This window comes from Giraffa tippelskirchi, chromosome 7, assembly GCF_054371585.1.
Source record: "Giraffa tippelskirchi isolate mGirTip1 chromosome 7, T2T-mGirTip1v1.2.pri, whole genome shotgun sequence".
Lineage (NCBI taxonomy): Eukaryota > Metazoa > Chordata > Mammalia > Artiodactyla > Giraffidae > Giraffa > Giraffa tippelskirchi.
The window spans coordinates 6,294,935-6,315,291 of NC_137281.1; the positions used below are offsets into that span (position 1 = coordinate 6,294,935).

Consider the following 20,357-nt stretch of genomic DNA (forward strand, 5'->3'; position numbering starts at 1 on the left):
CCACGCAGACGCTTTCCCGGAACGCCCCCTTGTCAATCTCCGCTCTAGCCCCGCCTCCCACCCTGCGGCTGGGACTGTCTGAGTAAGCCCCGCCCCCGCAGCCACAGCGCTCGCCCCTGCCGCGCTGGCACTCTCAGCGGCCCCGCCCACATTCGGGGAGGGGGGGTCCTTCTCCCCCTGGCCCGCCTCTCGTGCTGTTCACAGAGTTGCCTGACTCTAATGCAGGATAACGGGCCCCAATATTTGCTTGTTTCCGTTTTCTCCGCTCCCTGGCAAACGTCTCATCTGCTGTGAGGAAGATTCTTATTCTTATTTCTTTATTTCCTTCTCCAAGCACCAAAGTACAGTTTCCGACACCGGCGTCTGTGCTGGACGCCCCGGGCGGGGCCCACCTGGCGCCGCGGGGCGGGCCGTGCGAGCGGCGCGCGTAATAAAGCAGAGCGCGCTGCGGTTCGCACATGCGTTGCAAAGAGTGAGGTTCGGGTGAGCGGTCGGCTTTGGGTCCTGTCTGCGGGAGGGCGCGCGTTGGGGACTGGGTCACGCGTGACGTGTATGCCCGGGGCTGCAGCGGGGGCGGGCACGCCGTAGCGGGGACGGTGTCAGGCCTTTCGTAAGCACTCGGCACCCGCGCGTCGAGGCGATCCCTGAGTGTTCCCTTCGGGGCGGGCAGCGGCTCGCTCGGAGAGGGTGGGGGCTCTCTGGGGGCGCTCGGGGGTTGGAGGAGGAGTCCTGCTGCCGAAGCGAACGCGGACCCCCGGGGCTGGTCCTCCTTTGCGCCGCAATCTGGCTGCGCCGTGTCTGCTGCCCACGTTTCAGGGCTCCGCCATCTTGTCAATTTCTGGGGGGATTTTGCTGGGGGGCGGAGGTGGGGAGGGTGGGATTATGACATAGTCTTTCTGCCTGAGGTTTTCCACTCCATTGTTAGCTTACACGTGCTTTCCTTAGGAAATCGTTCTTATGTGTTCTGATTTCATGTGGCTGGCGTGTTTGTGCGATGTAGAACAGAGGCCGCGTGGGAGGTAGAGACAGGACCTCGAGGGTTGCCAAGGAAGAAGTGGGAGTGGGATCTCTTAAGTGAATTACTGGGTTGTGTCAGAACCAGAGGGGAGTAGTTGTCGGACAAAGCAAATGGGGCCTTCGTTCACTTTCAGGAATCATTCTGACACAGCCACTTAAATACCAGCTTTGTGCTCACTCAGAACATCCGAGTTTTATTAAGCGTTAGTTCTGGGCTAATGGGACTTTCTGGATAGCGTTTTCCCGACTCCCAAGCAACACCACACCTCCTCCAAGGATATCCAGCCCATGAATAGCTAGCCGATTTTCTATTTCCCTACCACAACCCAGCAAGAATCTCCTCCAGCTTTGTTTCTCCTTTTAGAAAACAGTTAATTTTATCCTAACTGTTGCCTTGTCACAAGTGGAAGGCAGTTTCTCATCCATTCATCACTCTTTTGCCATTGTCCCATATATTCCCTTTTCTTACCTTTTTTTGTTGTTGTTGTTAAAAATCCCCAAACATAAAAGGAAATAGACGCTTAACAGGACGTTTCACCATGTTTGCTTTTTGTGTGCTTCATGTTTTGAAAATAAATTTATCTCATCCAAAATAGTTAACATGGTGTCTCTAAAATAGCATTTTTTCTATTTAATGACAATGTTGTCATTATCCTCAATGAGATCAACTCCTTAAGGAGGCCATCTCCTGTCTGCTCTGTGGTCATAGTTCCTGTTATTTCCAAACTGTCTTTCACTGTTTTGTTCAAAACTGGTAGCGTTTTAAGGATCTCTGGTTACTGCTGCTGCTGCTTGTACTTCAGGTTTCTCTTTTCCTCCTTATACACCACCCCCCACCCCCTGGACAGTTTCTTTCAAGGGATTTGCATCTTAGTAGTCACTGTTCAGGGTCAGTAGCCGGTGGAGTCAATGCTGGAAATCTGCAAAACTGGGCAAGGGGAGTAGTCAGCGGGTTCTCTCCACGTGATGGGTTTACGACAGTCCTTTGTGGACCTGTGACCCTGGGGAGGTGAGGGCATCTTGGTGTCATCACAGGGAAGGCTGTGGGCATTTGTACCCTGTGATGGATTTTGTGTTTTCCAGTCTCTAAGCACTGTTAGCTTGGTTGGCTTCAGTCCCTGAAGGTGAGTGGCCCTGGGACCTGGTTGCAGAGGGACCCAGGCTCCCATGATGTCCAGCACTGGGCTCTGATTACCCCCTGAGGACACAGTGCCCCCAGGACCTTTGACACCTGGGGATCTGAGGGGCCTTGGTTTTGATGTTCTCTGGATCCTCCCCTCTCCCAAGACTTTCTTCCCCCACCCTCACCAAACCCTTCCTGTGTTACAGGTGTGTCTTCAAGCCGAGGGGCCACCCACCCCACCTTGGTAAGAACCCTTGCTCTGAGTCCTTGACCCACCCAGATCTAAACTATCTCACCCTCATTTGGGGTGACTTTGCATCAAACGTCTCTGGGACCTAATTTATCTGCCAGCGATCATGCAAAGCCCAACTGTCCTATTCTTGGGCTTAGAGATGTTAGTCAAGTGATTGCTCTCTTGAGCCTCAGTTTCTGTGTCTGTAGAGTGGGTACAATACATCAGGAACAGATGGGCCCCTGTCCTATGCACAGTTGGGTGGGAGATAGTGATGCCTCCCGCCTTCAAAGGTAGGGTTTGAATATGACAAGGAATATGGACTGCAGAAGGGGAAAGTATATAGTCTGTCCATGGTATCCATGGGGATTGGTTCCAGGGCCCCACAGATATGGAGGGCCCAGTGTAAGTTTTTGGGTCTCAGGGAAAAAGACTAATCCAAAGCCTAATTTTCAGACTCAGCAGAAAAGAAGCAGAAAGGCTGGAAGCACTATCATTGTCACATTGTAGGGTAGTGGTGGTGGGATTTGTAGACAATGTACCTTTCAGCAGAGTTTAGGCAGCTTCCCATGAATCATGCGTTTGTAAACTGAACAGTTATCAAGTTTACCCTCAATTTATACAATAGCCACTGTCAAAGAACATGGTTTATCTGGAGACTGTCTCACAAAATGTTTCAAGTTTTGGAGAATGTTTCACAATTGTTTCAACAGCTAAATCATCAAATGGGCATGGGTATGTGTGTTACCCGAAAAGAAACAACTGTTTCCAGTTCTAGGAGGGTTTCCCCCCCCTCTATTCAATGACTGCTACTGCTACTGCTGCTAAGTCGCTTCAGTCATGTCCGACTCTGCGACCCCATAGACGGCAGCCCACCAGGCTCCGCCATCCCTGCAATCCTCCAGACAAGAATACTGGAGTGGGTTGCCATTTCCTTCTCCAGTGCGTGAAAGGGAAAAGTGAAAGTGAAGTCCCTCAGTAGTGTCCGACTCTTAGCGACCCCATGGACTGCAGCCCACCAGGCTCCTCCGTCCATGGGATTTTCTGGGCAAGAGTACTTGAGTGGGGTGCCATTGCCTTCTCCGCTATTCAATGAAGTCTGGGCCTAAATCAATATTCCCGCTAATAGGGTTGACTTGAGATCGATGGAAATAGATTACTTTTTAAATACATACTATGGAAAACTGAAAGTGTAGTGTCTGGGGAGGTTCAGATTCTTGCTGACAAGTACCTGAGGGGGTGAGAAGCTGTGTCCTCTGAAGGGTTAGCTCAGAATGGGGAGCATCAGAGCATCTTTTTTGGAAGGGCTCTTCTCTTCACCCAGAGTGTTGTGGGCCGAGAGGAAATTTCTGGGGAAGTGTGGAGTTGGGAGGATGCCACTTGGGCAGGGATATTTGAAGGGGCTGAGAGGAGGAAGCCCTAAGGGATGTGAAACATCTGTAGATTTCCAAGGCAACAGAACTGGCGAGATGGAAGCGTTTTATTCTGCATCAGCCAGTCTGAGGATGGTGGGATTGGAGTGTGGGGTTTGAGGGCACTGGGACCCCCATGATGTCCAGCACTGGGCTCTGATCTCCACTGAGGACACGGTGCCCCCTGGGACCTTTGACACCCAGGGGTCTGAGGGGGGGTCCCACCTCTGGGGAGAGATGGAGGAGGGGGTGTGGTTCCTCCACACCCCATCAACCTCCAGCTCCCCCATCCCTTCCTGTCTGCAGGTGGTTTCTCCAGGAGTTGAGCAGCCTTGGCCATCCCTCGGTAAGAACAGAAGAGACTCCCCTTGTTATTAATACTGTAACAATCATATCCAATTTACAATGGCATCAATTTGTTAATAAAATGTATAGATTATGGTAATATTAATAAAGATAGATGCTGAGCACTTAGTCTGAGCCAGGCCACATTTCTAAGCCCTGGAGTCATCTCGGAAATAACCTCATGATTTGAAATAGGTGCAGTTTTGTCACTATTTCACAGCTGAGGTGGAAGCACATAAAGGTTGTGATTTGCCAACCCTTGGCTCCTTCTGGCCAGGAGGGGCCTTATTTCTGCAGCCCCCATCCACATTCAGGGGGACCCGGGTGGGGGGTCTTTCTCCGTCACCCCTCTTCCCTACAGTTGAGGATACAGGACCAAGGGGTGGATTTTGATCCCTGGTTTTGCCACTTTTGACCTTAGGGTGCCTTCATGATTTGTCTGCAAGCCACCCCCAAAAGTACTGCATGCTCCCTGAATTCCTGTGGCATCCGCTGCAAAGATGGAGGGGTGGTGGTAAGGGGAAGTGGATGCAAGAAGGGCTGGGATGAGGAACAGGCCAGCCTTTTGGGGGGGGGGTTTGCAGAGAGATGTGCTCAGTTGGTGCCGGAAGGGGCTGTGCGGGGGACCCCCATGATGTCCAGCACTGGGCTCTGATCTTCTATGCAGATGTGGTGCTCCCCTGGGACCTTTGACACCCGGGGGTCTGAGGGATCCCACGCTCTGGGCAGAGGTGGATGGGGATCGTGGTTGCTGCACCCCACCAACCTCCTCTTCCTGTCTGCAGGCAGTTCCTCCAGGAGTCCAGCAGTTCCTTCAGCCCTCCCGGTAAGAAGGAGGGCTTAGTGGGTTGGCCACTGCCATAATGGTATTGAACCTATCAAATGTAGAGATGGTGGTAGTGGTATCTGTACAGGCAGATGCTGAGCATTAAACTATGAACCAGGCACAGTGCTAGGCGCTAAAGTCGTGTAATCTTCACAGTAACCCCAAGATGAGGGCACGGTGGGTGGTGTAAGGTATAAGGGGAACCGCTTGGGGTGTGGGGAGACATCGGTATCCGGGCTCCTGAAGGGGCCATGCTTAGGGCCCCCGTGATGTCCAGCACTGGGCTCTGATCTCGCGTGAGGACACGGTGCCCCCCCAGGACCTTTGACACCTGGGGGTCTGAGGGGCTCCCCCTCTGGGGAGGGGTTGGGGATGGGTGACTGTTTCCCTGCCCAATGTCCCTCTGTGCCCTTCCCGCAGCTCCAGTGGCCACGCCCCTCCGGCCTTCCCGCAAGCCCCCCGCCTGGAGCGGCCGTGGCCATGGCGGGGCGGGGCGACCGCTACTACACGTACACCGAGCTCCTGGCCATCGCGCGGCGCTTCCGGCAGAACCCCAACGAGCTCATGATCAGCTGGATCCTGCGGGTGTATGACCAGGGCGGCCAGGCCCTGTCCCTGAATTCCGGGGAGCTGGCGCTGCTGGGTGACCTGACAGGCGACGCCGTCTTCAACTACCGCTGCAAGGCCCTGCAGGGTGACTGCAAGACGCTGCTGGCCTGGCTGCTGCTGGCCTGGCGCCAGCGCTGGGAGTCCTTCCTGCACTTCGAGGCCACTGAGCTGCCCTTCCGGCCCTGGACCACCATGGAGGAGGGCATCCAGCTGGTACGCGAGCTGGGCATGCTCGACTGGATCTACCGCGAGCCGCCGCTCCCCGAGCCCGCCCGGCTAGCGCCGGAGGACCTGCCCTTCACACAGGGCCTGCAGCGGCGCCTGCTGACAGCCGCGCCCTCCGAGCTGAGGCTCTCACTGGTCAGCCTGCTGGTCAAGGGCATGACGGTGCTGGAGGCGGTGATGGAGATCCAGACCATCGCCGACGTGGGCCTGCTCTGGCGCCAGAGCCAGCCGGGCCGCGCCAAGCTCATGCTGGGGCCGAACCCCACGCGCAAGGACCTCATGGGCTGGCTGCTGAGCCACGGCGTGCCCAGGGAGCGCGTGGACAAGCAACCCACCAAGGTCCTCCTGGAGCTGTACATCAAGGAGGCCAAGCGCAGCCGCGGCCACGCCCCCTACGGGCTGGGAGAGGAGCAGCCCCCGCCTCCCCCATACTCCGACCAGGCGTGCGGCGAGGAGCCACCGGTGCGCCACGACTAGGTGCCCCCAGTCCTCCGGACTGGAACCGGGACCTCGTAGGGGAGACGCAGAGCCTTGGCCGGCGTGTCCAAGAAGCCCCAAAGAGAGGTGGTGTCCCTGCTCCCGGCCACCCGTGGGCATCACCCACCACTGCTGGTGGAAAACAGGCGGCTGGCTCTTGGCAGCTGCTGCGGGATGCAGGGAGAGAGTCTGTTACATTTCCAGTCTGTTACAGTTTAGCTTGATGGGCATGGTGGGGTGGGTGCGCCTTCCACCCTCACTGCTCTGCCACATGCCCCCCACCCCCACCTCCCAGGCACTACAGGCCACCTCCCAGGCACTACAGGCCACCTCCCAGGCACTACAGGCCACCTCCCAGGCACTACAGGCCACCTCCCAGGCACTACAGGCCACCTCCCAGGCACTACAGGCCACCTCCCAGGCACTACAGGCCACCTCCCAGGCACTACAGGCCACCTCCCAGGCACTACAGGCCAAATGTGGGCCCGCCGCCCACACCATGAAAGCACTTTGAAGTTTGTACCCTTTCTCTTAAGGTTGTTTGTTTTGTTTTAATGCAGTTTTTTTTTTTTATGTATGATCTTTAGCAGACAACACTTGGTTTTTAGCGGTGCTCGTTTCCCCCTTTGTGAAGGATTGTCTCTTAAAAGACCTTTTTTTCCTTCTGCAATGCCTTTCTCTTAAAATGGAATTTTGTCCTTTGCCCCTGCGAAGGGGACCGCCAGTCCCTTCCAATTTCTCCCGCTGCATGTGTGGCTGGAGGGTCTGTCACCTCCAGGCGAGGGGTGCTGCGGCCAAGAATCCCAGCTTTGTGAGGATGGACAGCCCCGGCAAGTGGTACCACACATCCATTAAAAAAAAAAAACCCGCGTGTCACTCCCTTTGAGCTATGGTGTTTGGGTGCTGGGGTGAAGCTGGAGCCAGAACCTTCCCCTACTGAGGCCAGGGGTCGGTTGCATGGTCTCCATGACCTCCCCCCCAACCTCCCCCCCTCCACCCCCCCAGCTGTCTGCAGAGGAGAGCACTGGGCTCTTGGTAGGCCGTGGGAGCTGCTCCCAGCAGCAGGGTTAGGTGAATCAGCGAGAACTTTCCCTGGGTCTTCTATGGCTCTATGGGGCTTCCCTGGTGGCTCAGTGGTAAAGAATCTCCCTGCTAATAAAGGAGACGCGGGTTCCATCCCTGGGTCAGGAAGATCCCTTGCAGGAAGAAATGGTAACCTGATCCAGTATTCTTGCCTGGGAAATCCCATGGACAGCGGAGCCTGGCAGACTACAGTCCATGGGGTTGGACACGACTGAGCACACTCACATATGGATCCATAAGCAAGAGACTATGTTCCTGTACCCCCTCCGCCCCCCAAGACAGTGAAGTGCAGAGAGCATTCCTAACCCTTCCCTGAGGCCCTGTGACTGTCCTGGAACTCCAGGGGTGGTGGTGGCCTGTGTGCTCATGACCCGGGCAACCTGGGGGGCCCGGGTACCCTGCCCCACGATGCTGGGCGGTGGGTAGTGCCATGTAGGGTGTACTGGTGGCCCCACTTGGGGCAGGAGGAGCATTTTCCTGTCTTGTCTAGCTGTGAGGACCCGGCTGTTAACCTCTGCCCTTTTTCTCCCATGGCTGGGGGGTCGGGGTCTGAACACCAGGCTGCCACCCCTGGTCCTCCAACTCTGCCCCATCTTAACAGGCACCAAGAGTGCACGCTGCACACCAGGCTACAATACGAGTCAGGTGAGGTGTTGACACGATGCAGACGTGATCGCTGGTGCCCCAGACCGCTGCTTGGTGTGGGGAGGGTAGAGCCTCCAGGGTTGAGGGGCGACACGAAGCCCCACAAGAGCAGGCTTGGCATCACCCGGTCTAGGACAAGCACCCATGAGCCTACTGTTTCATTAGGTGTGCGGTAGCTTCCCTTAGTTCAGTTCCCGCCCACAAATGAAGCTCCTGATCTGTACCTTCCGCTGGTACAAATGGGATCTCAAAGTAGCCACTTACCAGTGCTCAGGTGGGGTCCATCTCCCTTCAGATCATCACTGTAGCCCATGCTATGCTAGGCAGCCCTCCGGCAATGTTACAGGCCCCACCCGCCCTGCTGGTTCCCAGGAGGTTAATTTCAGAGTTGGGGGAGTTTTTGCATCAAAGGAGGTGGGGCTCAGTTCAGTCGCATGCGACCTTCAGCTCGCCAGGCTTCCCTGTCCCATCACCAACTCCCAGAGCTTGCTCAAACTTATGTCCATGGAGTCGGTGATGCCACCCAACCATCACAGGTGGGGGCACAGAGACCAGTTAACCCAGAGTCACGGCCTCCGGACCAGTCCCAGCAGGCTGGCGGTGGGACCAGGCTTTGAATCTCAGCTCTCTCCCAGACAGTGCATAACCCACCTTGGGGGCCTCACCCAGAGCACAGGTGATGACACCTAGAAACGGGTTTCCACACGTACACCCCGTGCTCCCAGGCATGTATAGGAACAAGTACATAATCACCCATACGGGTATTACCCACACAAGCACAGGACCGCATAAGTATGCACATGAGTGTCAAGTATGTATATACACAAGCACTACACGGAATCGTGCAGGAGCGCACGCGTGGATAGCCGTCCGCGTGCAGCTGCACACGGACCCATGCACCTTTCAGCCCACACTCATCCACAGGGCTACGTGTGGCTTCCAGGCCTGGGAGCCTGCCCCCGCGTTCCCCCGGCGCGCACAGTAAGTCACAGAAGCCAGAGGAGCGGGTGAGCAGATGTGTTGGGGTCCAGGTTCAGTTGTGGGGGAAGGGGTGCCCGGTTTCCTGGCTCACACGGGGCCCCCCCAGGCCCGCAGGCAGCCAGGTCTCCAGGCCAGCAGGCCGAGCCCCATGCTGAGGGCCGCCAGCACGGCCACAGCCCCAGCCAACAGGGGCACCACGGTGGCTGCGGGGAGAACACGGGGGTGTGAGTCTCGAGACCGGCGCCCCCCACTCCCACCCCAGCGCCGAGGGCCGTCACCTGCGGGGGTGGCGGGCTCGTGGGAGCCGTGGCAGGGGATCCCGTGAGCCGGAGGCCGGGCGGGGGCCGTCAGTTGGCGGAATCGGCTTAGTGGGCAGGGGGCTGGGCAACCGGGGAGGCGGAGAGTCAAGGGCAGGCCAGCAGAGTCGTTGCGGTAGAAGAGGGAGACGGTGACATTCCTGGAGGGAGAGCGGAGGTACCTTGGTCCCTCCTCGCCTTCCCTGCGGCTGACTTTGAATCTGGAGAAGAGCGACTGAATGGAGCACTGAGCTTCTGACTCCTATCCCTGCCAAGACGGTCCCAGTAAACTCCCCCTCCAGGCCTTTGCCTGGGTCACGCCCTGTACCGGGGTCTCCGTCCCTCCTCCTGTAGAGCGTCATGGCCCCGCCCATTTTCGGGCACCGCCCCCTCCTCACCCTGGGTCGTCGACATCTGCGTCGTCGCCGTCAGCGTCGCCCAAGCGCTGCCGGAACTCAAAGCCGAGGCAGGCGGCGTAAGGCGGTGTGTGCCCGTCGTAGAGACCCAGGGCCCCCTGGAGGGCCAGGAGAGTGCTGTCGTGCTGCGGGCGGATCCAGGGCTCAGTCGGGGCTCTTCCAGATGGCCCTCAGACCCCTTAGAACAAAGACCGCCCCCCAAACCTCCTCACCCTGGAGGCAGCCCCAACCAGTTACAGGTGGTCATTTAATAAATATGACTGGACAGCTCAGCCAAAAAGCCTGTCCTTCCAGAAGAACTGAATTCTTTCCCATCATCACATCATCACCTCCCTCCTTCTAGATTCTATACCTCTGGTGATATGATCTGGGAGTATGGTTTGGAGATATGTGTTACTCAAGGCATGAGGCTGAGGTTCCACCGAGACTACCAGTCCCCCCTCACCCAAATCCTACCCCCCTCCCCATCCCTGTGCCCCCGTGGCACTGCCTCCCTTCCTGAAGACTTACAGCGGAATACATAACCATCTTGAGTGGCAGCCCCAAGCGCTGCACCCGGGAGAAGTTGGCCAGGATGGCATCTAGCAGGATTCCTGACAGGGCAAGACAGAGTATTAAGAATCCTTCAAAGGAAGGCGCCTGGGCCTCCCAACCGCCCAGCTCCACATCTCACCCCCACTCAGCTGGGCCTTCTCCGCTGCCTGGGGTGGGCCCACGTGAGCTCCAATATCCAAAGCCGAGATCTGAGCTAGTGTCTGCAGGACATCTGGGGAGGCCCAGGATGGGAGGGAAAGACCATGGGCTTGCTGGGGAGAAAGGGAGGGAACAAAGTGACCGCAATGTCCTGAGCTCTTCATGCTCCCCTCAGACCCACTGGTGATGCCCCCATCAGCTGCAACTCACTCTTCCAACCCTCCTCTGATGCCCTCATAGGCGAGGTCTGGTCAGGAAATTATGGTGTGGGTAATGTGCTAAGTTGCTTCAGTCGTGTCCAACTCTTTGCGACCCTATGGAGTGGAGCCCACCAGACTCCTCTGTCAATGGGATTCTCCAGGCAAGAATACTGAAGGGGGTTGCCATGCCCTCTTCCAGGGGATCTTCCCAACCCAGGGATCAAACCCACATCTCTTACCTCTACCTGCATTGGCAGGTGGGTTCTTTACCACTCGTGCCACCTGGGATGTCCTTGGTGTGGGTAATAGCGATTATTAATTAACCATAGTAATGACCATTATTCCAGAAGCCCTTATTTGAAACCCTTGGGGCCAGAGCTGTTTCAGAATTCAGACATTTGGGGGGACTTCCCTGGTGGCCCAAGACTTCCCTGATGGCTTAAATTCCGCATTCCCACTGCAGGGGGGCCAAGTTCGATCCCTGATCGGAGAACTAGATTCCATATGCCACAACTAAGACCTGGTGCAGCCAAATAATTGATTAATTTAAAAAAAGGAATTTTGACGTTTGGAATTTCAGAAAGGTCTGGTGGTGAGGGTAGTATTAATATATACCTCCTACCACATCCTGGAGAAGGCAATGGCGACCCACTCCAGTACTCTTGCCTGGAAAATCCCATGGACGGAGGAGCCTGGTAGGCTGCAGTCTATGGGGTCCCGAAGAGTCAGAAACGACTGACCGACTTCACTTTCACTTTTCACTTTCATGCATTGGAGAAGGAAATGGCAACTCACTCCAGTGTTCTTGCCTGGAGAATCCCAGGGACGGGGGAGCCTGGTGGGCTACCGTCTATGGGGTCGCACAGAGTCGGCCACGACTGAAGCGACTTAGCAGCAGCAGCAGCAACACATCCAGTGGGGGCTGGGGCAGCTGCCTTAGAGACACATGTTGCTCTTCCCACCATGCAATTAGGAACATTACCATTAAGTGAGTAAGCAATGACTGCCAGCCTCATGCCGCTTCAGGTCAGCGCCTGGGGCCCAAGCTTTACCTTCCAGCGTTTTCTCGATTATGGAACTGGAGGATTGGAACGGCAAACACGTAGACTGAAAACGCCTCACTGTGTGCCAGGCACTATTTTAAGCGCATCGCGTGAATTAACCCCTTTTGATCCGTACAGCAACCCAAGTGGATACGAGTGTCGCCATTGTCGTTGTATAGATGGGGAAACTGAGGCACTAAAGGTTAAGTGACTTTCCTGAGGTAAGTGAGTGGCAACGCTGGGATTAGAACCCAGGGCTCTTAAAGACTTGGCCTGCTGGGTGAATGGAGCAGGGGCCCACCTGGCAAATCAGAGTGTCCAGGACCTTCCACGCCTTACGCAGCGGCTCCCCGACCAGCGACAGCCCCGTGAAGTTCTCCAGGCGAGTCAAGAAGTCCTGCAAGCACCGAACCGGGATGGGTGAGCCTGGCAGAAGTCAACGCCCCTAGGGTCCAGCTATGTCCGGCCGGCCCCGCTGGCCCCGCCCTCACGCCCCGCCCCCTTCAACCTGCCGGCTCCGCCCCCGCCAGCCCCGCCCTGTCCTGTAGGTCCTGCCCCACCCACTGGCCCCGCCCCATCCCGGTCGGCCCCGCCCCTTAAGCCTGCCGGCCCCGCCCCCGACTGCCCCGCCCTATCCTGTGGGTCCCTCCCCATCCAGCCGCATCCGGCCGGCCCAGCTCACCGTCCAGCCCTCCAGGGCGGTCCGGTACTCGGCGGCCTCCGTGGCCTCCCTCAGCAGCTCACGGTATCGGGGACAGCTGCGCGTAGGGAACCTCAGCAGCTGGAGGAGACTGAGGCTCAGAGGGGCAAAAGTGTGACTGGGGCCCGACTGCAGGCAGGGAAGTGGGGCTGGGGGGGTCCTGTCTCCGGTCCACGGTTTCTCCCAGATATAGCTGAGCAGTGCGGGGTGGGCGGCTCACCCCACCAGGACAGCTCAGCCCCAGGGAAGGCATCCTTGCTCTGGTTCCGGGGAGCCCCCCACCCCCCACCCCCGTCGGGTCTGAGCCTAATCTCTGAGCACCAGCCCTCTCCATCTGAGTCCCTGTCTCTCTCCATCCCTCCCGTCCCTAGACCCCGTCCAACCCCCTGACCTTGTCCTCAGTGACCGGCACCGTGTGCACAGGGATGGGTCTCCAGGTGGCCTCGGAGCGCCCTGGGGCGGCCTCAGGGAACAGCCCCGCCAGGTTGGCCTGAGCACTCTCCAGTGTCCGGTCAAAGTCTGTGCTGCGAATGTACACCTGGATGGGGATGGGGTGGGGAGAGGACAGGCCAGAGGACCACTGTCGGGGTCAGAGGTCAACTACAGCAGCAAACCAAAAGCTTCAGATTCAGCTCAGGGCAGAAGGTCAGGTGTTAAGGGTCAAAACTCAGGGCAGGTTCAAGGACCTGGCCTTCAACATTAGAAGTTGGTATCAAGGGTCAGAGGTCAATTTCAAGAGCAGTTGGGTTGGGGTGGGAAGTTGGATGGACACTGAGGATTAAGGGGATCAGTTGAGCCAAAGTGGGAAAGGAAGATCAGAGTCGCTGGAGGTGGAAAGTTAGAGGTCAAGAGGAGGAAGGCAGGTTGGAGGTCATGAGATCAGGTCAGCAGGAATGATCCTATGGTCATCTGTCAGGAGACAGAGGAAGATATAGGAAAGTCAGATTTGATGAAGGGTAGAGGTCAAAGGTTGGAGTCAGAGGGCAGGTAGAATCAGTGAAGGCCAAAGACAGAATCTATCAAGTTTCAGAGTCAGAGGGTCTGGCTGGAGTCAGTCAGAGTCAGAACACAGAGGTGGAGACCAGAAAATAAAAGTCAGAGTTGATGGAGATCAGAGGTCAAGATGTGACTCAGGTCGAGATGGAGTCAGGGGTCAGTGTGGATTAGTTGATGGTTCAGGGGTCAGAGATCAGACCTAAGGTGCAGGTCAGGTAGATGGGGTCAAGGGCCAGAGATGGAGGCCCAGGGGAGTGCTGGAGTCAGTGGAGGTCAGAGGTGAGAGGTCATGAAGTAGGATGAAGGTCAGCATGGCTGTACCTCTTCCCGCCGGTACTCGGGGCTCAGAAAGTCCTCGTAGCGGCTCCTCAGGAAGCGGCCCAGCTCCAGCTGCTGGCGGACCCCCTCCTGAGGACAGAGCTGGCTCAGTGGACCCCTCCCCACCCTACCCCGCCCCTTGCTCCATCCCCAGCGTCTCACCTCGGTCAGCTGGCCCAGGCCACGTGGCCACAGAGTGGATGCAACCTCCTTGTGCGGGTCAGTGGGGTAGGAGGCCAGCGGGGCCCGGTCGCCATGGCGGAACACCTGGGGAGGGGACCAGGTCAGGGCCGGCCTGGGAGACGTGAGGGGCCGGGCCAGGGAAGGGGGCGCCTCACCACTGCCACGAAGACCAGGGGTCCTTCCGTCAGGGCCTGGGGCAGCAGCAGCAGCAGCAGGAGAGGTCCGGCGGGGTGGCCCCGAAACCCTGGCCCGGCCATCTCCACACAGCCAGACGCTGAGCTCAGCCCACTGTCTGCGCCGCAGCCCCACCTGCTCATTACCCCTGCCCCAGCACTCCCCCCACCAGAAGAGCAGGTCCCAGCAAGCCTCCCCCTGGATCCAGAACCCCCGATCCCCCAGGGCCTCTTGTCAGCCATCACGGGGGATTCATCCATTTAATCTTTCCCGCAACCCCAGGAGATGTTGATCTGATTGCCTCCGTCTCCATGGTGCGGATGGGGAAACTGAGGCACTGCCAGGTTAGGCAGTCTGCCTGAGAGAACACAGCTAGTGAGCTGCAGAGCTGGGATCTGAACCTAGTGCCCTGAGAGTGGGTGCAGAGAGAGGGAGACCCCTACGCCTGCCCCACATTCTAGACCCTGCTCTCTCCTCCCTCCCCACTCTGCCTGTCACGTCTGTTCCCACCTCTTCAATGTTGGAGTTCTTTGAGGCTCTCTTAGACTTCTTGGTGATTTCCTCTTCTTTCAGTGCCACTCACAGCTGGTCAAAGCCAACGTGGCCCAGAGGCTGAACACCCATACCCTAGAGTTGGGACAGGTTGGGTTCAAACCCCAGCTTTGCCATATACAAAGCTGTGTGATTTGGGGCAAGTTACTGCACCTCTCTGTGCCTTTGTTTTCTCATTCATAAAATGGGGACAAGCATGGTCTGTACCTCAGAGAGGTGCTGTGAGGATTGACAAGTTCTAATAGATTGGAAGCCCTGGTAGCTCAGTGGTAATCTGCCTCCCAATGCAGGAGACATAGGAGACACAGGTTTGATCTCTGGGTCGGGAAGATCGCCCCCTGAGGAAGAAATGGCAACCCACTCCAATATTCTTGCCTGAAAAATCCCATGGACAAGGAGCTTGGAGGGCTACAGTCCACGGGGGTCACAAAAAGTTAGACACAGCTAAGCCACTGAGCACGCACTCAATGCAATATATTCGGCTCTTACTCCAAGGGTTTGCAGAGTAACTACTCAATAGTGTCAGTTATTTATTGCTGTGTAACAGATCACTCTAAAACATAATGAGGACTTCCCTTGTGGTGCCGTGGATAAGAATCGGTCCACCAATGCAGGGACACAGCTTCCAGCTTCGATCCCTGGTCTGGGAAGTTTCCACGCGCCCCGGAGCAATTAAGCCTGTGCGCCAAGGAACTAGATCCCCACAGCTAGAGATCCTGTGTACTGCAGCTAAGACCTGGCACAGCCAAATAAATAAATAAAAGAGACCACAGAGAGGTCCCCGGTCTCTCCCATCACAAGAGGACACAGCAAGTAATTGGCCATCTGTGAACCCAGAAGCAGGCTCTCACCGGACACCAAATCTGCTAGGACCTTGATCTCTGGATTTCCCGCTTCCAGAACTATGAGAAAGAGATCTGCATTGTTTAGAAGCCGCCTCATCTGTGGTATTCTGTTAGAGTGGCCCAAATGGATTAAGACAAGCCCCAACTCAAGATCCTTAACGTAATCATTGCTGCAAAGTCCCTTAAGCCATGTGAGGTTCTGGGAGTTGGGGTGTGGGCGGTTTGGGGTTATGACTCAGCCCACCACATGAGTAAATAAGGGGTGCCCGCCCCACCCCTCTGACCCACTTTCTGCCCTTCTCCTTCCTGTTCCGTGCCTTTAAGGAAGCCATCTGTCTTCAGTGCCATCCTGGCCCCTCTGCTCTCTGGATCTCCTCTGGGGTCAGCCAGTGAGGGGAGCAGGAGCTCCGAGGATGGTGCTGGCTGTAGCATAGCTTTCTTAGGGGAGGACCCTGTCCCTTGAGGGTCTCGGGACATGGATCTCACCCCTTGATGCCTATCTAGGTGTGTGCTAAATCGCTTCAGTCATGTCCAACTCTTTGCAACCCTATGGACTGTAGCCCACCAGGCTCCTCTGTCCATGGGGATTCTCCAGGCAAGAACACTAGAGTGGGTTGCCATGCCCTCCTTCAGGGGATCTTCCCAACCCAGGGATCGAACCCATGCCTCCTATGACTCCTGCATTGCAGGTGGATCCTTTACAGCTGAGCAACCAGGGAAGCCCCCTTGATGTCTAGGAGTGTGTATTGATTCGGTAGGGCTGCCATAACAAACGACTGCAAAATGGCTGGTTTAGGCACCAGAAATTAATTAATTTTTAAAAAATATTTATTCCCTTATTTGGCTGTGTTGCGTCTTAGCTGCAGTGTATGGGCTTCTCCCTAGTTGTGAAGGGCAGATTTAGTTTCCCCGAGCTTGTGGGATCTTGGTTCCCTGACTGGGGATCAGTGCAGAGTTCCGTGCATTGGAAGGCAGATTCTTAACCACTGGATCACCAGGGAAGTCCCTAGCCATCAGAAATTTATTGTCTCACAGTCCTAGAGGCCAGGAGTCCTAAATCAAGGTGTCGGCAGGAAGCTGGTCCCTTCTGGGAGGAAGGATCGGTTCCCTGCCTCTCCCTAGCTTCCGAGGCCGCTGACAATCCCTGGCTTTCGGGAGCATCACTCCAGTCTCTGTCATAACGTGTGCTTCTCCATGTGTGTCTGTCTCTGGATCTCTTCTCTGCTTATAAGGACACCGGCTATGACCTGATCTTAACTTGATTGACATTCTCAAAGACGCTATTTTCAAATGAAGTCACAGTCACGGGCACCAGGGGTGAGGACTTGAACTGACCTTTGGGGGGGATTCAGTTCAATTCCTACCTGGTGGCAGCAGCTCCCCGATTTTTCTAAGCCCAGCACTGAACCATCCTGCCAGCTGTGAACATCAGCCCTGCATTAAATTCTCTCCAGTCAAACTTTTTTGAACTGCACCTGCTGCTTTCTGCTGCAACACTGAGACAGAACATCCTTCCAGATTTTTCAACATGTTTTTTTTTTTTGATGTTATTTATTTGCTGTGCCAAGCTGTATGCAAGATCTTAGTTCCCTGACCAAGGATTGAACCTGTGTCCCCTGCATTGGGAGCACAGAGTCTTATCTGCCTTGGGAGCGCAGTCTTAACCACTGGACCACCAGAGAAGCTCCAACACACATTTTAAAAATATTCATGTGCTTTTTACTGAAATGAGATCCTGCAATGTTGTGATAATCTCCTACTTTCCATGTCAACAATAGTTTCACCTCATCTAATACCCACTTTCAGAGGACCCACATGTCTTCCCAACTATCATGTACAGCTGATATATCCAAGCCAGAACCTGGTTCAAAATCACCCATCGAACCTGGTCATGTGTCTCTTACAGGTTTGCTCAAGTAGAGCAAGCCCACGTGCCTTGGGTTTTTTTTCTTTTCTTTTGTTTGGGGACACAGACTTCTTGGAGAGACCCTGCCAGTTTCCCTGTTGAATGTCTTACCTTCTTGGTAAGGTATAATTTCACAGCCGATTCTTGTCTTTTCCAGGTTTTACGTTGTATAAATTCACTGAAAACTCTAGATTAGCAAGTACTGAATCATTGCTTCTAGGGGAAGTGTGTGTGTGTGTGTGTGTGTGTGTATCGCATAGCTTATCATTTTAAATTCCAGAAAGGTACTCATCTGGGCCTTCCCTGGCAGTCCCCTGGTTAAGAAGCCAACTTCCACTGCAGGGGTCATGGGTTCGATCCCTGGTTGGGAGACGAAGATCCTGTATGCAGTGCGTTGTGGCCAAAAACTAGAAAAACACAAAAATAAAAAACTACCCAGCCAGGGAGACGCTTTTTTTTTTTTGCTTTTACTTTTTATTTTTTTTTACAAACTAGAAAATTTGCCTAAGGCCACCCCACTCACAAGTGCCAGAGCTGAGATTCAAACCCATCCCATTGGCCTCAGAGCATGATGGACCCAAAGAGATTCAGGTGTCTACAGACACCACCTGCTGAGAAGGAGGGCCGGTGGAGTAGACGATGGGCCACTGGAGGGCCGTGGGGGTCCTGGGCGCATCACTGTCCTCGTGGCCCAGAGATGGGGAAGTTGTTACCTGCACCATGATTTCTACCTTCATAACTGCTGCTCCATGAAATGAAAAGACACTTGCTCCTTGAAAGGAAAGCTATGGCCAACCTAGACAGCCTATTAAAAAGAAAAGACATCACCTAGACAACAAATTTCCTTACAGTCAAAGCTGTGGTTTTTCCAGTAGTCATGTATGGATGGGAGAGTTGGACCATAAAGCAGGCTGACCACCGAAAAAGTGATGCTTTTGAACTGTGGTGCTGGAGAAGACTCTTGAGAGTCCCTTGGACTGCAAGGAGACCAAACCAGTCCATCCTAAAGGAGATCAACCCTGAATATTCATTGGAAGGACTGATGCTGAAGCTGAAGCTCCAATACGCTGGCTACCTGATGCAAAGTACTGACTCGCTGGAAAAGACCCTGAGGCTGGAAAAGGTTGAGGGCAAGAGGAGAAGGGGACGACAGAGGATGAGATGGTTGGATGGCATCAACGACTCAATGGACATGAGTTTGAGCGAGCTCTAGGAGGTGGTGATGGACAGGGAGGCCTGGTGTGCTGCAGCCTGTGGGTTCACAAAGAGTTGGACATGACGGAGAGACAGAGCAACTGCTGCTCCCACCCCTGAAACTGGTGATCAGGCTCTGGAAGGCTCAGTTCCCCCACTGCTGTCCCTCTCAAGCTTGCATCTAGTGGACACCGTGGGAGGAAATTTTGCCTGGGCCACCTCACCTGCTCTCCTGGCCTCCAGCCTCCCTCCCGCACCTGCTCTGAGATATTTCTGCCACTTAGAGCTGATCCTGTTCCTCCCCTGCTTGTGGCCCTTCCGTGGCTCCCCAGCGCCCTCTGGGGTCGTAGGTCTGGCTTCTCCCATCTCAAATATCCCGGTCTCAGAGTTCAGATACTCCCTGGATCCAAGGTCCCCCACGCTTCTAGCGCAAGGCCCCTTCTACCCACAATGCCCTTCTCCGGTCACCATGGCCACCATTCTGGCCTCCCCTCAGGGTTCCGCTGGCTGGTCTCCGTCTGGCTCAGAGGCTCAGGAAAGGGAGAGGGAGGCCAAGCCACCCAGAGTCTGGAGGTCATGGCCATGAACTTTCAGGAAGTGAGGAGGGGCCCAGCGGCGGGAGGGCGGTGCCCAAGGGCAAGGGTGGGGGTGAAGGGAAGGGCCGGGTCCTGACCTCTGACCCCTCCACCCAGAATGTGACCCTGGCCATGGCCGTATTCACCATCCTGGCTTCCATCTACTTCTTCAACAAGGTGAGTGGGAAGGGGGTGGAGGTGGCAGGCCAGCTCTCGGGCGCCTCGGCCTCGGTGTTATCATCTTGGTCTCTCTTTCTTCCTGTTTCTGTGGCTCTCTCTGTCTTGTTTCCTCTTGTAGGCTCAGCAATGAGAAGACACAGGACCACCTAATCCAAGAGTCCTGCCTCTGTCCCGACCATGACTCTGGCCTCTGAGACCAAATAAATGTGACTGAGTCAGCACACCCTGCTCCATCTCACCGGGCCAGCAGGCACACAGCCTCCGGCCAGCTCTCTCTGAGGTCCAGGCTTCTAGGTGCGAGAGAAGAAGCCTGGACTCCTGGCTCTGGGAGGTTGGGGACTAGCAAGATAGACTCTCAGATTTGAGGCTAGGGGTCCAGTCATCAAGCTGGGTTTTGAAGGATGAGTAGGAGTCTGTCAGAGTTTACAGCAGGGAAGGACATTCCAACCTGTGTGCAAGAGCACAGAGGGGAAAAATAACAGGGCTGATTCCCCACCTGGTACCAACACAGACTACTGTGTACTTCAGATTTATTTCTTCTCTCCGAGCCTTGGTTTTCTCCTTGGACTCAAAAAGGCCGTAGCAAGGACAATCTGACATGAAAGATGTGAATGGAATTTGCAAGCTACAAAGGGTCTGTAGTGGTCATCTTTACTGTTACATTGTATCAACACATCTTTCTCTTAGCAAACTCCTATTCAACCTTCAATACCCACTGTAAATGTACCTTACTATAAAAGTATCCAGACCTCCAAGCACATAGCCAGTTACCACCTCCCTCACTAACTGCCTCCTCCCCACTCCCTGTCTCCATCCCCAGTAGGTGGAATGCCCTGGGTGATACGCTAGCCTGTAGTTGAGCTTTATTCATTTTTTTTTTCATCAGATAAATGTTTCATTTCAATTCAAGATTTGAAAAGGAGACTCCTGAGCAGAGCGACAGAACATCCTGGGTTTCCCAGGAAAGGGCTAGCAAATTCTAATTAGGAATTGATTTATAGTCTCACTATAATTTTGGCTTGTGGGATGCAAACACTTTGGGCCAGTTATTCCAGTATAACTGGGAGTTGTATCCTCTTTATTTCTTCTTTTTTACTTATTCATTTATTTT

The 20,357-nt window shown here is 55.2% G+C and overlaps 2 protein-coding genes, 2 long non-coding RNA genes and 4 other non-coding genes across 22 annotated transcripts; 6 read left to right on the forward strand and 2 right to left on the reverse strand.

The window, feature by feature from the left end:
* The first annotated feature begins 420 nt into the window (after positions 1-420).
* LOC145515142 (Friend virus susceptibility protein 1-like) lies at positions 421-7,142 on the forward strand. 12 transcript variants are annotated; one of them, XM_081514848.1, is made up of 6 exons: positions 421-483; positions 2,347-2,384; positions 4,091-4,130; positions 4,551-4,643; positions 4,915-4,955; positions 5,376-7,142. In XM_081514848.1, exons 4-6 carry the CDS (start codon positions 4,595-4,597, stop codon positions 6,264-6,266), a joined length of 981 nt encoding a protein of 326 aa, XP_081370974.1. In that variant the 5' UTR covers positions 421-483; positions 2,347-2,384; positions 4,091-4,130; positions 4,551-4,594; the 3' UTR covers positions 6,267-7,142. The 12 variants fall into 12 exon arrangements, with proteins under 12 accessions (XP_081370974.1, XP_081370977.1, XP_081370979.1 ...); XM_081514851.1 differs by having other exon boundaries at positions 421-477; XM_081514852.1 differs by having other exon boundaries at positions 461-2,141.
* Positions 2,177-2,267, forward strand: LOC145516009 (small nucleolar RNA SNORD88). Its single transcript, XR_014061194.1, has one exon. It is a non-coding gene; the product is annotated as a small nucleolar RNA SNORD88 (small nucleolar RNA).
* Positions 3,913-4,003, forward strand: LOC145516008 (small nucleolar RNA SNORD88). The gene has a single exon (XR_014061193.1). It is a non-coding gene; the product is annotated as a small nucleolar RNA SNORD88 (small nucleolar RNA).
* Positions 4,753-4,844, forward strand: LOC145516010 (small nucleolar RNA SNORD88). Its single transcript, XR_014061195.1, has one exon. It is a non-coding gene; the product is annotated as a small nucleolar RNA SNORD88 (small nucleolar RNA).
* On the forward strand, positions 5,214-5,305 carry LOC145516007 (small nucleolar RNA SNORD88). The gene has a single exon (XR_014061192.1). It is a non-coding gene; the product is annotated as a small nucleolar RNA SNORD88 (small nucleolar RNA).
* On the reverse strand, positions 5,446-15,495 carry ACP4 (acid phosphatase 4). Of its 4 annotated transcripts, none has more exons than XM_081514806.1 (13): positions 15,398-15,495; positions 14,505-14,621; positions 13,976-14,112; positions 13,800-13,904; positions 13,641-13,727; positions 12,715-12,861; positions 12,306-12,404; positions 11,925-12,020; positions 10,361-10,493; positions 10,198-10,280; positions 9,670-9,812; positions 9,254-9,432; positions 5,446-9,178 (listed from the first exon to the last, which is right to left on the reverse strand). In XM_081514806.1, the coding sequence occupies exons 3-13, from the start codon at positions 14,075-14,077 to the stop codon at positions 9,063-9,065; spliced, it is 1,290 nt and encodes a 429-aa protein (XP_081370932.1). In that variant the 5' UTR covers positions 14,078-14,112; positions 14,505-14,621; positions 15,398-15,495; the 3' UTR covers positions 5,446-9,062. The 4 variants fall into 4 exon arrangements, with proteins under 4 accessions (XP_081370932.1, XP_081370931.1, XP_081370930.1 ...); XM_081514805.1 differs by having other exon boundaries at positions 9,254-9,492; XM_081514804.1 differs by having other exon boundaries at positions 5,446-9,432.
* Positions 15,496-17,743: 2,248 nt separating this feature from the next.
* Positions 17,744-18,917, reverse strand: LOC145515205 (uncharacterized). The gene is made up of 2 exons (XR_014060751.1): positions 18,716-18,917; positions 17,744-18,102 (listed from the first exon to the last, which is right to left on the reverse strand). It is a non-coding gene; the product is annotated as an uncharacterized LOC145515205 (long non-coding RNA).
* Positions 18,918-19,009: 92 nt separating this feature from the next.
* Positions 19,010-20,323, forward strand: LOC145515180 (uncharacterized). Its single transcript, XR_014060721.1, has 4 exons — positions 19,010-19,088; positions 19,184-19,243; positions 19,365-19,540; positions 20,133-20,323. It is a non-coding gene; the product is annotated as an uncharacterized LOC145515180 (long non-coding RNA).
* The last annotated feature ends 34 nt before the right edge of the window (positions 20,324-20,357 follow it).